Raw genomic sequence first — 16,049 nt, forward strand, 5'->3', positions numbered from 1 at the left:
GGCCATCTGCAATACAGATGGGCAAATTCAGGAAAATGGTGAAAGAGATTTTTTAAAAATTTATTTTGAGAGACACAGAGAGCGTGTGAGTGGGAGAGGGGCAGAGAGAGAGAGAGAGAGAGAGAGAGAGAGAGAGAGAGAGGGAGAATCCCAAGCAGGCTCTGTGTTGCCAGCTATGAGGCCGGACACGGGGCTCCATCTCACAAACCGCAAGACCATGACCTGAGCCAAAACCAAGAGTCAGTCACTTAACCGACTGGGCCACCCAGGTGCCCCAAAATTGATTTTTTAAATATTTATTTATTTTTCAAAGAGAGAGACAGAGAGACAGAGAATGAGCACGGGAGAGATAGAGAGAGGGAGACAGAATCAGAAACAGGCTCCAGGCTCTGAGCTGTCTGCACAGAGCCCAACGCGGGATGTGAACTCACAAGCCGGGAGACCATGACCTGAGCCGAAGTCGGATGCTTAACCGACTGAGCCCCCCAGGTGCCCCCCAAACTGATTTTTACCTAGAGACATGCTGTTGCCCAAGACAACGGGCTGTTTGTGGGAGGGACAGACGCCTCCTGACGCCCAGTGGGCACAGAGCTGGGGTTATTGCAGTGGTGTTTTTACTGAGGGTGCATGGCAACGTCTGTCTCCTGCCCAGTTCCTGGAAGTGCGGGATCAGCACTCGGAGACGAGCCACAGGCTGTGGGTGAGAAGTGACAGCCCCGCGGCCACGGGATCAGGAGACAGGCTTCGTTTCACTCCCCCGTGGAAACGCCTCACGTGTGTAAGGGTCAAACTTCAGAGAATGACTCGGAAAAGGCATTAGCAGCCTCTGACTTCAAAATAACTATGATAAACACGTGAAAAATGGAATAGAAGGTAGAGGAAAGTCAATGCCAGGAGGGGCATGTCGCAGGAGAATTGGAGTCTACAAAAATCATCAAAAGGACATATGAGATGAACAAATAAATATTTTAAATGAGGGTATTTCAGGTGGTTTTAATGGCAGACTGAATACAGAGGAACACAAGAAAATAAATTTGAAGAGAGATCAATAGAAAATATCCAAATGAATCGCATAGAGGAAAAAATTATAAACACAGAACAAAGTATAATTGTGGGAAGGCCGTGACCCGTAGCAACACAGGTAGGGCTGGAGTCCTGGAAAAAGAGGAGACAGAGAGGGGAGGGGTGGGGAGAGAGGGGCAATATTCAGAGAAATACTAGCCAAATATTTTTCAAATCTTAGGAAAGGTAGTGACCCATAGATTCAAGAAACTAAATCCAACAAGAAAGAATACCTTAAAAAAATTATTAAAACTTAGGAACACTTGGTTGAGTGTCTGACTTTGGCTCAGGTCCTGATCTCACAGTTCACAAGTTCAAGCCCCACATCGGCCTCTGTGCTGACAGGAGCCTGGAGCCTGCCTCAGGTTCTGTGTCTCCCTCTCTCTCTGCCCCCTCCCCGCTCACGTTCTGTCTGTTTCTCTCTCTTAAAAATAAATAAACATTAAATGAAAATAATCAAACTTAGGCACATCGTAGTAAAATTATAAATAAATCTATAAACTACTATCAGTCATAGGTGATTTTAGGAAATTCACTGATACGTGGAAATAACCTAATTTCGAATAATCAAATTTCAAAGAAGAAATCACATGGGAAATTAGAATACACTTTGCTATGAATGAAAATAAAAAAGTGACATACCAAAATTTACACTGCAGAGAAAGTGTTTAGAGGGAAATTTACAAGTCTGAGAGCCAAGATTAAAAAAGAAGATCTTCAAATCAATAATGCAGTCTTCCGCCTTGAGGACCTAGTAAAAGCTCCACACGAAACCCAAAGCAAGCAGAAAGAAGAGGGTAATAAAGATTGCAGGAGCAATAAGAGTTTTAACAGAGTTGCAAGATACACAGTCCCCATATAGAAAAACCAATTTTATTTCTACCTTGGAGCAACGAACAACTGGACAGTGAGCTTAACCACGTCATTTATGATAATACAAACATATGAGAGAGAAGAAATCTAACCCTAAAGTTTGGTTCAGCGGACAAGAACTCTGCCCTGAAGACTTTATAGCACCTCTGGGAGAAACCAAGGACCAGGGGGTGCAGAGATGCCCGAGCCGTGGGGGAGGACTCTCAGTGTTGTAAGGTGTCCGTTCTCAACACGGTCCCCATCAAAACTCCAAGGGGGTTGCTTGCTTCTGTCTTCTCTCCTCCTTTTTGATGAGAGTGGGCAAGCCGATTCTAAAATGTATATGGAAAAACAAGGGATCTAGAGCACTGTCTTTTCTCGGGGCTTAAAAACTGCAGTAACAGACGTGGTGGTGCTGGGGTAAGGACAGACAGAGAGACAGAGCAGGGTAGACGTCAGAAAGGCACTTTCCTCCCGGGGACGGCTGCCTGGTTGCATCAGAGCACGGGTGCAATTTGATGGAGAGGCGGTGTTATTTTCAGTAAATGGGCACTGGGGCAATCGAGCAGACAGGTGGAAATGTGCACTCTGACCTCTGCCTTTCACGTAGAAATTAATTTCAGATGCATCATAGGGATGCCTGGGTGGCTCAATCGATTGAGTATCCAACTTTGGCACAGGTCATGCTCTCATGGTGTGTGGGTTCAAGACCCGCGTCGGGCTCTGTACTGACAGCTCAGAGCCTGGAGCTGCTTTGGATTCTGTGTCTCCCTCTCTCTCTGATGCTTCTTTGCTCATATTGTCTGTCTATCTGTCTCTCTCTCTCTCTCAAAAATAAATAAAAACATTAAAAATTTTTTTAAGTTAAAAAAAAGAAAACAAAACAGTGGTGTTTCTGGAAGTAAACACAAGAAAATATTTTCATATTCTTGTTGTGGGCGGAGATTTCATAAAGAAGACACACATCCATAAAGGACCCCAACCTGTAAGCATCAAGGAAAATAATGAAAAATTGGCTTTTATTAAAATGAGGAATATTAGGAAACTCCATAGCAAGCCGTGGACCGGGGGAGCACATCTCCAACGTGTCTAGCAGACGGAGAACGCATATGCAGGATACATCAAGAAATCTGACAGATCAGGGGCATCTGGTGGGCTCTGTCGGTGAAGCGTATGACTCCGGATCTTGGGGTTGTGAGTTCAAACCCCACGTTGGGTGTAGAGATTATTTAAAAATTTTAAAGTCTTAAAAAAAAAAAGAAATCCTAGAACCCAATTCTAAAAACAAAACAATGCAATTTTAAAATGAGGGAAAATCGAAATGGTGCATCTCTAGTCAGTGCAGGAAGGCAATCGAAACCTTGGGGATGTAGTCACCACACACTTGTCAGGGTGGCCACATTTTCTAAAAAACCCAAAATGCCCAGTGACAGTAAGGGTGTGAAGCACCAGGGAGTATGAATCAGTAGAAACATAGAAAGCTGATCGGTAGGATTTACTAAAGTTAAACCTTCCTACCCCGTAACCCAGGGAAACGAATGTTCGTGTCCACCCAGAGGACACTCAGGAAGGTGGATAGGACAGTGGCCTCGCTGGTAATGGCCGAAAACCGGACACCGCTCACATGTGCCCCATCCCCCTTCAGAAAAAAAAAGCAAATGATAAAGGGAGGAGCTGGGCATGCGCACGCAGCCATGTTGTGCGTGAATGGGTCCAAAACCCTGTTGAGGGGCGCCTGGGGGGCTCACTCAGTTAAGTGTTCGACTTCAGCTCAGGTCATGATCTCTCAGCTCATGAGTTTGAGCCCCGCGTCAGGCTCTGTGCTGACAGTTCGAGCCTGGAGCCTGCTTCAGATTCTGTGTCTCCCTCTCTCTCTGCCTCTTCCCCACTTGTGTTCTCTCTCTCAAAAATAAATAAACATTAAAAAAAATTGTTTTAGAAATCCTGTTGAGTGGAAGAATCCACACACGAAGAGGCATGTTCCAGAAGCCAATGATATGAAGGTCCAGAATAGATGAAACTCATTAATGCTGATGGAACCCAGAGTTGTGCTTACGTTCAGAGAGGGGGCTTACTGGGATTGGGCACACGATACAGGTCACGTGGTGAAATTATTCTAGATGGAAATGTTCTGAATCGTGATCTGGGAGGTGAGGATGCAACTGTATAGACAGGTAAAATTCTCCAATCCCGACATCAACGGTGTTTGCTTTACTTAAAAAAAAGAAAAGAAATCCTTCCTACAGGGAAAACGTTGCAATCCCTGGAGACAGACTTGACCGTTCAGGCTCCGAGATTGGGTACTTTCTTGCTGTGGGGCCTCGGGCAAGTTACATAACCTCTCTGTGCCTTACTTCCCCACTGTGGATGATAACAGTGTCTGGCTCACGCAGTGGTGAGGAGGATGAAGAGAGTTAAGAGCTGTGAAGTTCAAAGCACCTTTCTGGGACCCACCATGGCCTCTAAGGCTGTCGGGTTTTGCTGTTGGGTGATGGCTAACTCCCCTAAAGCCCTGAGTTCTCAGATGCTTTGCTAGGTCCCTTTGCCCCCACTTGGCAACAACAGTCATTGACCTGAGTTATCATGCTATGGTGTTATGTAAGGTATTCTAGACCTTCCTCTAGGAAATACTCCTTTTATCCTTGACCATGACCCTATAGGCTCTGATGAACCGGTCCTGGCCGTAGTTGTTCTAAACATATTTCATAAAAAAGAAATAAATTCCACAGTGTTCACAAATGTGAAATCTATCATCTGACCCGAAGCGGGAAGCTCCAAGTAGATTGACACTTGGCCAGTCTGTGGACAGACAGGTGCCGTTTTGTGACAGTAACCCCGGAGGGAGCAGACTGACCCTTAGTAACCTCCCGGGCTTCCTGTTTGTTGCAGGGAACCATTGCGCTGACAATATTATTACACAGATGGTTGCGTTATGCCTATTTTAAACGATGCGTTTTGTATGGATGCAGAACAGAAACTGAAATCCTTGCTTGTGGTTTGGGGTTTTTCACATGTCTGCAGTGATGAAAACTGAAATTCTGCCCTACATGAGGCACAGGCTACTTCCCTTTCTTAATGGCAAAATAAATACCCTTCGGTGCAGAGGGGTTGGTATTGGCAGAAGGGCTCCCTGGGAAGTGTTTACATCTGAGCCTGTGGGTAAGTCACTGACAAGGTGTTCTTTGGTAAAGAAGAAATTTTTAAAAATACAAATGTTTACAGTAAATGTAGCTGGTTGTAGATCAAAGCGAAGATGTCATGTTTGTTGATCTAGGCACCAACAATAATTTATAACGTAGGCTGTGATGTGGAATGTCTGTGACTCAGATCACCAGCCGGTAAATACTGGACAGCCACCTAGCAGACAGGCATTGCAGGATGTCGGGGCTCAGTGAGGCTGCGCCAGAGCCCCCCGTCCCCCGAGCCCACGGCCAGCTAAGGGAGACACAACCAGTCTGTAAATGTGGATGAGTTGCCTGGCAAGGAAAAGTAAGAGGCCTTAATTTTTTTCCCAGTTTTATTGAGAATGAATTGACATGTAAATTGTAGTAGTTCAAGGGGTACGACCTAACGATTTGATAATGTTTGTATCACAAAAGAATCACCCCATTAAGCTCAGCTGACACCCGTCACCTCACATAGTTACGACTTTTTTCTTGTGAGGAATACTGTTAAGATTTATTCTCTTAGCGGTTCTCAAAGATGAGATACAGTAATGTGCGCCATGCTGTCTGTACGTTACATTCTCCAGGACTTACTTATCTTACAACTAGAAGTTTTAAGATTTTGGCAGCCACACTGATGCCTTACCATTTAATACTGAAATGTCGTCACTCTGAGCTAGGAGTGCCTTTGTACATTCATGCACCTGTTTTTCCCCACACAGAACTCTTCATCACAGGAAGACAAGAAGAGTAAGCCACTGGGGAAGATGGTGAGCAACGGCAACAGTGGGGGAGGGTGGAGAAGGTCGTGGTCTGAGGACCTGGGAGACAATATTAGACACACACGAGCTGCCCGCTCTTCCCTCTTCTCGGCTCCCAGGCCCTGTGACCACCCCAGGTTACCCAACCCCACGTTGGTGCTCCCAATAGTCCTGTTTTACTGATGAAGGCTGAGGCTTTGAGCGGTTAGGACCAGCCCAGCTCCACAGATGGCTAATGATGAGACCGGCATCACTGACCCTGCAGGTGCCCGGCGCCTGTGCACGCACACACATGAATTCTAGTAAGCAGGAAGAACTTTGCCCCATCCATCCTCACCGTCTCAACTTGACAGTTGACAAAGAATGGTCACAAACGCTTCCTTGCCCAGCAGCCCACTGTGTGGTCCCAAGTGACCTGTGCTCTCTGGTTCCATGTCCTCCTCTGATTTATCTGAAAACTCGACCACTTACTTCCTGACTCCCCGTGCTCTGTGTGATGTCTATTCTCTGCCACAGGTTGGCCTGAGGCCACCTCAACTGGAGTGACCTCACTCAGGACTGTCCTGTGACTTCAAAAACAATTAGTCTTTGACTTTGAGATAATTGTAGGTTCCCATGAGTTGGAAGAAAGAGCGTAGAGAGATCCTAGGTGCCCTTTCCCTGGCTCCCTCCATGGTAACATCTTGCAAAATTGTAGAAGAACATTGCATCCAGGATACTGACACTGATAGGGTCCAGATACAGAATGGCACCCACAAGGGCCCTTCGCCCCCTTTCTATAGCCCCACTTTCTTTCCCTCCACTCCGTCCCCTCCTGAACTCTTGACAATCATAAACATCTCCCCCATTTGTGTAATTCTGCAATTTCAAGAAAGTCACATAAATGGAATTATACAATGTATAACCTCTTTGGACTGGTTTTTTCCAGAATTCTCTAGGGATCCATCCAGGTTGTTGGGTATTGCATAGGTTTTATTTGGTTTTATTGCTGAGTAGTGTTCCATATTGTAGACGGGCCACAGTTTAACTCTTTACTTATTTACAGACAGCTGGGTTGTTTGTAGGCTTTGGCTATTACGGATAGCATTGTGTCAACATTTCTGTGCCGATTGTTGTGTGAACCTAAGTTTTCATTCTCTGGGACAAATATTCAGGAGGAGTGCAATTGCTGAAAGTTGAGGAGATTGCCTTCTATTTCTATTTTTATGAGTTGTTGTTTCTTGACTATGAATAGGTGTTCAACTTTGTCAAGGGCTTTTTCCATATCAATTGGCACGATTGTGTGATTTTTCTTCTTTAGTCTGTTAATATGGTGTACTACAATATGGTGCTCGAATATTGATCCAGAGTTGCATGCTTGGGATAAACCCCATGTGGACATAATGTGTGATTTTAAATGTATATTGTTGGATTCTGTTTGCTAATATTTTGTTGGTGATTTTTGCATCTATATTTATGAGGGATTTGGTCTGTAGTTTTTTTTTAATACTTTGTCTGATCCCAGGGTAATACTAATTAAATAATATGAATTGGGAAGTGTTCCCTCCTTTTCTATTTCCAGAGGAGATTGTATAGACTTGGTGTGAATTCTTCAAACTTTTGTAGAATTCTCCAGGGAAGCTGTCTGGGCCTGGAGAGTCCTTCCTTCTTTCCTTCCTTCTTTCCTTCCTTCTTTCCTTCTTTCCTTCCTTCCTTCCTTCCTTCCTTCCTTCCTTCCTTCCTTCCTTCCATTTTTCCCTCTTCCTTTCTCTTTTTGAATTTTAAAATGATGGATTCACTTTCCTTAATAGTTACAGGGCTATTCAAATAATCTATTTTATATTCAGTGAGTTACTTTGTGTTTTTTGAGGAATTCATTCATTTCATCTAAATTGTCAAATTTATTGTGCAGAGTTGTCTGTAGTATTGCCCTATGGTCTTTCAGATGTCTGTAGGATCTGTAATGATGTCTTCTGCTCTGTCTGTCACCAATATTGGTAATTTGTGTCTTCTGTGTTTCTTCTTTGTCAATCTTGCTGGAGGCTTTTCAGTTTTATTGGTCATTTCTAAATGATGGTGTTTCATTGATTTTATTTATTCTTCTATTTTTAATTTCATTGATTTCTGCTCATATCTTTACAATTTCCTATATTTTGGGGTTTTTTTCTCTTCTTTTTCTACATTCTTGAGGTGAGAGTTTAGATTATGGATTTCATATTATTCCTCATTTTTAATGTATTTGCTTTTAGCACTATACATTTCTGCTCCACACTGATGTAGCCCTCACATGTGTACATTGATACATGTATTTTCATTTTAATTCAGTTAACTGTATTTTGTTTGCCATTAAGATCCCCTTTAGACTCATGGATTATTTGGAAATGCATTGTTTCAATTCCAAGTGTTGGAAATTTTCCTATTATCTTTCTATTATTGATTTCTAGTTTGATTTGATTTGGGTCAGAGAACAACTCTGCATAATTTCAGTTCTTTTGACTGTGTTGAGGTTTGTTTTATGGCCAAGGATATGATCTATGTTGATACACATTCCATGAACATTTGGGAAGAATGTGCATTCTCCTGCTGTTGGCTGGAGTGTTCTATAAATACCGATTGGAACACATTGCTCAGTAGTGCTCTTGAGTTCTGTATCCTTGCTGATTTTTCTGTCTAGTTGTTCTAGCAGCTGCTAAGAGAGGCGATGACGTCTCCAACTGTAATTATGAATTTATCTCTTCCTTCTTTCAGTCCTATCAGTTTTTGTTCACATGGCTTGTAGTTCTGTTGTTTGGGTCATTTACATTTAAAAAAACTTTTTTCTAATGTTTATTTTGAGAGAGAGACAGACATACAGAGAGTGAGCGGGGGAGGGGCAGAGAGAGAGGGAGACACAGAATCCGAAGCAGATTCCAGGCTCTGAGTTGTCAGCACAGAGCCCGATGTGGGGCTTGAACTCACAAAGTGTGAGATCATGACCTGAGCCAAAGTTGGAGGCTTAACGGACTGAGCCCCCCAGGTACCCCTTGGGTCATTTATATTTAATGTAAGTATTGACATGTTGGGCTTAAGCATGTATTTTAGTTTTTATTTTCCATGTTGCCTGTTTTTCATTTTCCTGCCTTGCTTTCCTAGGAGTCACTTGAACTTTTTTTTTTTTTTAGAACTGTTTTCTGACTTCGCTGTGTTTTGAAACCATCTCTTTGAATTGATTTTTAATGGTTTCTCTAGATATTACATTACATGACATCAGTCTTTTAGTGTCATCGTTTTATGAGTTGGATTGCCATGCAGAGACCTTACCTCCGTTTATATTTCCTCCCCCTCCTTTGTTTATAATGTAATTGTCTTAAATATTTACTCTACACGCACATAGAAGCACAGCAAACAATACTACAATGTTTGCTTTACCCATCAAATATGATTGGAAAAGCTCGAGTGGAAGAAAAAGTTTATTTTGTTTACTCATATTTCTACTTTTAGTGTTATTTCTCTTTTTCAATGTACAGAATTTCATTCTTTTACCATTTTCTTTATGTTTTGGAGAATTTTCTTCAGTCATTCTTTTAGGATATGTCTACTTGTTACAAATTTTCTTAAATTTGTCTTGATTTCCCTTTCATTCCTGGATATTTTTTCCTGGATATAAGAATCTGGGTTGATGGTTCTTTTCTTCCAGCAAGTGAAAACGGTTGTGCCAATTCTTTCCAACCACTATTGTTTTCAATAAGAAATCTGCTGTAATTTGAATTGCTTTTTCTTTCCAGGTAGGATGACAGACATGTCCCCTTCACTGCCTTCAGTATCAGAAGTTTGACTATGGGGTGTCTTATTGTAGATTTATTTGGATTTATCCAATTTGGAATTACTTAACTTATTAAATCTTTTGAATCTGGAGGTTTCTGTCTTTTGCCAAATTTGGGAAGTGTTTAGCCATTATTTCTTTGGGTATTTTCAACCTCCAAACACCCTTCTGGGATTATAGATATTCTGTTAGATCTTCTGTTTCGGTCCCACATGTCCCTCGGCCTCTGCTCATGCACAGTCTATTTTCTCCCTGTTGTCCAGCCTGGAAAATTTCTGTTGTTCTATTGCCCAGGTCATTGATTCTTTCCTTTCTCCTCTCCATTCTGTTGTTGTGCCCATCTGCTGAGTTTTCCATTTTGGGCATCGTATTTTTCAGTTCTAAAATTTCCATTTTATTTTCTTTACATCTTCTATTTCTTTGCTGAGACTTTCTGTCTTTTAATTTGTTTCAAGTGCTGTCACAATTGTTCATGGAAGCATTTTGATGATGGCTACTTTTAAATTGTGTAAAGTAATCATGATGTTTTTGTCACCTTAATGTTAGCATTAGTGACTGCTTTTTTTCATTTGAATTGTGATTTTCCTGGTTCTTGGACAATTAAAGATTTTTGATGGGAGTCTAAATATATTTGACATTATGTAATGAAACTTTAGGTCTTATTTAAGCTTTCTGCTTTAGCCGGCTTCCTCTGATATCACTAAGGTAGGAGAAGTGGGAGGGCACTGCTTCGTTACCATCAGATGAGGTAGAAGTCCAGGTTCTCTGCTTGCTCTCTGTTGACATCCAAGGGAGGAGCTCCTCATTTCTGCTGGGAAGGATTGCAGTTTGGATCCCCACCTGGCCTCCACCCCTGCCTCCCTGGCTGTGAGAGATAGGGGACTGCATTATTGCTCCCACATGATCTCCACTGGCACCATGGTTTGGAGAAAGTGTCGTGTTCTTGTTGACACTGGGCGGTGGTGAAAGTCCTCATTCTGTTGGGCCTCCTCTGCCGCCACCCCAGGGAAGAAAGGGGAGGCTCCTTATTCCTGCCTTCTGAGGATGGATTGTAGCCTCCAACACCATGTTGCCCAGGGGTGGGGGCATGTTTCGGTGCTCCCTTCTAGCCTGAGGAGAGCAGAAACTGGGCTCTGCACTCATCTTTACTGGTTTAGGTCGGGTGGGGCCACATTTTACTGTGTGGTGTTTGACTACGGTAGAGCAGTAATTGCCTAACAAATTTCTATTATTTCTAGAATGCCCCTTTTCTGTTCTTTTGGCTGTTTCTTTGAGGGGGCATTTTTTGTTTGTTTGTGCCCATTAATACTTCTGGGTTGTTGCTTTCTTCACATGAATGTTGGGGAGATATGAGGCACTAAGAAAACCCGGGGACCTCACCCAGTGTGGTTCCTTGGGTCCCCCAAAGTCCTTGGGTCATGGTCTCCTCATGTGTGTTTTGTATAATAATGCCCAGAGATTTTAGCCGTGCTTCGGTGGGGGAGGGGAATGGAGTAAAGCACATCTCTCCCCTCTCCCCACTAGCATTCCTGTGATTTTGAACACATTGAATGCTCGCCTCTTCAGATCTCTCTCCCTGTTTGAGAGAGGTGTGGTGCTCAAGTGCAGAGCGCTCGGCAGGCGCTGGGAGATGGGGGTTTTCAAGCCTCATGGAACCTGCATCACCGTATTTCCAAGGCAGGATCATTTACTGAGATAATTTCGAGGCTAATTTCCTTGCTTTAGCTATTTTCCCTTCCCTTCCCTTAAAAAGTAGCTGAGTCTTTTTTCTTTCTTAATTAAATTGTTTCTCTCTTGCCGTGGGGACTTTTGAGTTGCAGGGCCCTGTCCAGGAGTTTCCAGCCAAGCAGAAGATAATCTCCCCCACCAAATTTTTGCTTCCAAATGCCCAAGTTCAAGTAGGTGATTGCCCAGGGCCTTCCTGGGAGGTGGGAGCAGGGGAAATAGGGGCCTGGAGAAGAGAGGTAGGCGGCTCAGGAAAATATCCCGGGCTGGGGAGGGGAGAGGTGGGGCTTGCAGATCATGGGAGAGCTCGGGTGTCTGGGGAAGGCAAGAAGGCTTCAGGGCACAGAGCAAGCTGCACTTGAACTGTGGTCTTTGGAGCCAGGAGAGTCGGTCTGTACCTGCATCGGCATGGCACGGAGGCACTGCCTTCCGGGGACTAGGGGTAGATTATTGGACTGCTAGGAAAAGTACACTGTGGTCTGCCCTGTCCTTGGGGCTGGGGTATGAGATTCAAGTGTGTTCCAGTGATGGCGTCTGCCTTGCTATCTGCGGGGACGTCCTGAGTGTCACTGGGACCATGGATGTTACAGCGCCTTCCAAAATGTTAGAGGTTGTTCAACATGACTCGTGATTTTTATCAGACACCTACTCTGGCTAGATGCCAGAGTGATTTTGGAGGCGCAGAAACATTCCAGAGACATTGGGATTCATGATCTCCTGGGGGAGATAAGGCATGTGCCTGGGTGAACAGAGGCAAAGGAAATAAAGAGTTATGAGGTGGACCTATAAACTCATCATGAGCGCTCCCCATAAACTGGCTTAGGGGCCCTGACTTGTAACAGACTATGTGCCCTAATCAGGATGTTCAGGCTTCAGGTGACTGAAACCTAATTCATGCTACTTCAAGGTCAGGCGGAAAGTACTGGATCCCATAATGAGGATGACCAACATTATTTATAAGACACACACAGTGAGTCAGATGCGAGTATCAAAAATTTGACTCGGTTAATCCTCCCAAATGATCCAACGAGATGGGCACGGCTGTCACTTACTTCATGGCTGTGGTCACGGAGGTGCCGAGAGGCACCGACCTGTTCACGGTGCCCAGGGGTCCAGCCTGGTGCCTGCATGCTTTCCCTCCTTGCAGGCAGGGAAGATGGCTGCCGTGGGGGCTGTCAACGCTCTCCTTCTCAGGGCCCTGGCAAGTCCCAGGGACAACTCCGAGGGCCCCGTGGGGCTCGTAAATCCTCTCCAGAACAAATGCAGTGGCCCGAGGGATGGGGTGTTCTGACTAGTTCCAGGTGGGGGCTGCATGCCCAGGTTGATCGGGGGAGGGCAGCTCCACAGAGGAAAAGTGGGGTGCGCTCCGTGAGTTCAACCTTGAAAGCTCCGGTGGGAGCAGAGGAAGGCTTTTATTCATGTGTGGGGGAAGCCTCCAGTACTTGACTCCCAGTCCGTCTCTTAGACCTCTGTCTGGACTTCAGCCTCGGAGGTCATTTCACTGCCAGATGTTGTTTCCTCTTTCTTCATTTGTGGAGATTGTTTTCTAGAACTTTCCTGCTGTTCACTGTTCCTGTGCTAATGGAGAAACCCAGGAATCATCTGCAACACTTATTACTTCTTAATTTAGCTTCTGAAGATTTACTTGCATTTTTCTTTTCCTGAAAGCATCCCTCATTAACCTCATCTTTCCATCTTCTGGAGCTCCCCGTCTTCCTCCCTCCGCCCCGCGTGCACCTGCGGCCATCCTCCGCCCCACGTCCCAGCAGGTGAAGAGGGAGGGGGCCCCTTTGGGGCTGGGCCAGAGGAGACAGAGCATGGCAGGAGGCAGGAGGGCCAGCAAAACAGGAACCCAGCAAACCACGGAGATGAAAACGACGTGTCTTTAGAATGAAGCAGCTTATAGCAGGGGTTTGGTACGCAGAGGCTGCCCTCCCCGAGACACCGCCTGTATGTCTTCTGTCACTTCCCATCCCTGCCCGCAAGGGCTGGCACGCGGTGTTCCTCCACACCTGCTGCTACCTCTCAATTTTCTGTCTTCCTTCCCCCACAACCCCCCCGCCGCCTTCTCTCTCTTTCTCATTCTATCGCACTCACTCACATTTGTATTTCCCCTCTTTCTCTCTCTTCCTTTTTTAAAGCAGCGGCTTTTATGTAAAACAGAAGAGGCCCAATGACCCTAATTCTCTGCCAACATGACGGAGAAAGGATCAGAAAAGCCAGCACGTCGTGGCCATGCTAGAGCTGGGTCTCTAGCACCTGCGGCGGGGTCGTAGGTCTGGGATACAGCAGGGGTGAGACTCACCCCACTGGCCCAGCTCAGGGGTCCCCGGCACGTGTCCCCTTCCCACTGGCTGTTCTGGCACCGTATTTGCTTTTACTTGTGTGGAAATGGTCGCCTTCAGAGTCAGACCTTCGGGCTGTAGAAAGGAAAATGAGCAAATGCTTCTCTCCCCTGTCCCTTCCAAAAATTGATTTTCCAAGAGACTTTGGGGAAAGACATCCCCATTAGCCTGCACGTTTTCTCTGTGCAGACTGATGTGGCTGACGGGGAGCTGGGGGCTGGGCAGGAAGGTCTGCCCGGTTGTGTGTTTTCCTCCAGGAAATGGTGATACGTGAAATGACGGGGATGGTCTCCTGGTGGCAGACGGGCAGGGTGCTGGGAGGTCCCCACTTTGCCTCTCCCCTAAATCGCACAATGGGTGCTCTGGCAGCTTAGGTAAAGAAGGATCCCTGAAGTATGGTAAGCTTGTGGAATGAGTTAAAAACACCCCCCATCTGGGTAAGAACCTTACCGCCTGACTACACTTGAGAGCAGGGTTTTCTCTGTTTTGTACCCATGCCCCCCCCCCCCCCGCCACCCCGCCGTTCTCCAATGTGGAGATCAGCTCCAGGAAGAGCGGGCAATCTCTGGTGTCTGCTGAGCGGAGGGCTAAAGTCCCACGTCCTGGAACACGAGGCTCTGTAGCTGAGCAGACAATGAACAGCCAATAGGGTCCACTTAGGTCAACTCCGAGCCGGCCACCCTGTGAGCAAGGGAAGTTCAAGGTCAAAACTGTTGGAAGCCAAATCACCAAACTATGAAGAAGACTGTATTAATAGAGAATATATTCATTAGATTTCTTCTTCGCCAGCTGGGAGTGGGGAGGCTGGGAAGCCATGGGATGTCCCCAAAGATTCTCTGCAGGGATCTCATGTTTGGGACCTGCAGGGGTGGGGCAGTCCAAGAGGCCGAGCCAGCCTCACCCCCTGCAGCCGGCTCCTGGCTGTGTTCACTTGTATCAGTTGACAGGCCCGCTGCAAGCCCATCTGGATGTCTGACCTTCCCATCCCTCCCTTAACTGGACACTTGTTCCCAAGGCCAAGTCCTCAGGGAGCCTCCGCCCCTCCACCCCGTCCCCCCATCTTCCAGCCTCAGTGGCTGGACGTCTCGCAGAGATCAACTGGACAGCCCTTAAAATGGAATATGGGGGGTAATGGGCAAACTAGGCAATGGTGAGTACCTAGTTATAAAGAAAGTGAATTCAGTCCCTGGTGGTTGAGTCCACTGACCCGCACGTCCCCAGGATGTCAGGGAGCTGGTTCTGCCCCAGGGAAGCTCGTCCTTACCGGCAGGTCTGAGAGGAACCCCGGAACACTGGCCCCCCAGCAAGAGGAGGGAGCATCTTGAATAGGCAGTCAGTGGTGCACCCCAAGTTTCACAAGGGACCCTGAGTAAAAGGAACCCGTGCAGAGAAAGGTAGCCAGGAAGAGGCAGCATGGTCTAGAAGCAATGTTGGGGGGCCGAGGGATGGTTGGTCTTGAGGTGAAGGCCTAGAGAGAAACCCGGGGCCTTCGTTGAATAACTCAGCGTCTACTGTGGGGAGGAGGGCTGGCTCTGTGACCTGGAACACAGATCACTCAGACTGACAGGGGGTCCCGCTAGGCACAGGGACCCCTTGGTGGCAATGGCAGCTACTTCATACCGGAGCCGGCCGTCTGCTGAGTAAGGGTCTCTCCCCGGGAAGTTCTCAACTCAGCCTGGCCCACCTGTCAGTGGCATCTTAGCAGAAATCTCTATTGGGTTTGGGGTCTGGACTGCAGTCTTGTGATGAGTTTCTCTTGTGTTTGCCTCTGTGGCACACACGTTTCTGCTCAGAGAACTCCCAAATGGCCTAATCTTTCCACTGGGGTTCTTGCCAGACCAGTCGGTGTTGGGCACCTGCAAGCCTGAAGGTGCTGGGCGGGCTGTGCGGAGACAGCCTTGCCGAGGGTGACGTCAGCAGACGGACGCCAGAGGCATGGAAAGAGCTAGGGATCAAGAGCTGAGGACATACTATGGGTCCTTGGCCCTGGCAGGCTTGAAACTAGCACAACCTGAACCCTTCAGTTACGCAAGGCAGTGTTTTACCTTTAGCAGAACCCACTTGGGGTTGAATTTCTGTTACTTACAACCTGGAGTCCTGATGCCAATATCACAGATCTGACTTATTCTGCAGTTTTATTCCTTGATTTGGCACAAGAGGGACAGTGCCGGTCAGGACTGGGATTGGCCTGCTTGCCAGGGGCCGTGCGTGGTGGAAAGTGCTCGACATGCACTATTTCCCGCAGGGCTGAGAGTCTAATTACCCAGTGTGCACATGGAGAAGTGAGGACTCCTTCAGCTCCTGTGGTAGAAAAGCCCACGCATAGGCCACACCCACAAGGACCCACTTTCCTGCCGTC

At 46.3% G+C, this 16,049-nt stretch overlaps 1 protein-coding gene across 1 annotated transcript in view; it reads left to right on the plus strand.

Moving 5' to 3' along the window:
* Nucleotides 1-5,023: 5,023 nt before the first annotated feature.
* The window catches only part of ABCG1 (ATP binding cassette subfamily G member 1), a 68,412-nt gene continuing 57,386 nt past the window's right edge, over nt 5,024-16,049 (plus strand). The window contains exons 1-2 of the mRNA XM_029938892.1: nt 5,024-5,073; nt 5,801-5,848. Coding sequence (XP_029794752.1) covers nt 5,846-5,848 — 3 coding nt within the window. The 5' untranslated portion in view covers nt 5,024-5,073; nt 5,801-5,845. The remainder of the gene's footprint in view (nt 5,074-5,800; nt 5,849-16,049) is intronic.

Source organism: Suricata suricatta, chromosome 5, assembly GCF_006229205.1.
Source record: "Suricata suricatta isolate VVHF042 chromosome 5, meerkat_22Aug2017_6uvM2_HiC, whole genome shotgun sequence".
NCBI classification, from domain to species: domain Eukaryota; kingdom Metazoa; phylum Chordata; class Mammalia; order Carnivora; family Herpestidae; genus Suricata; species Suricata suricatta.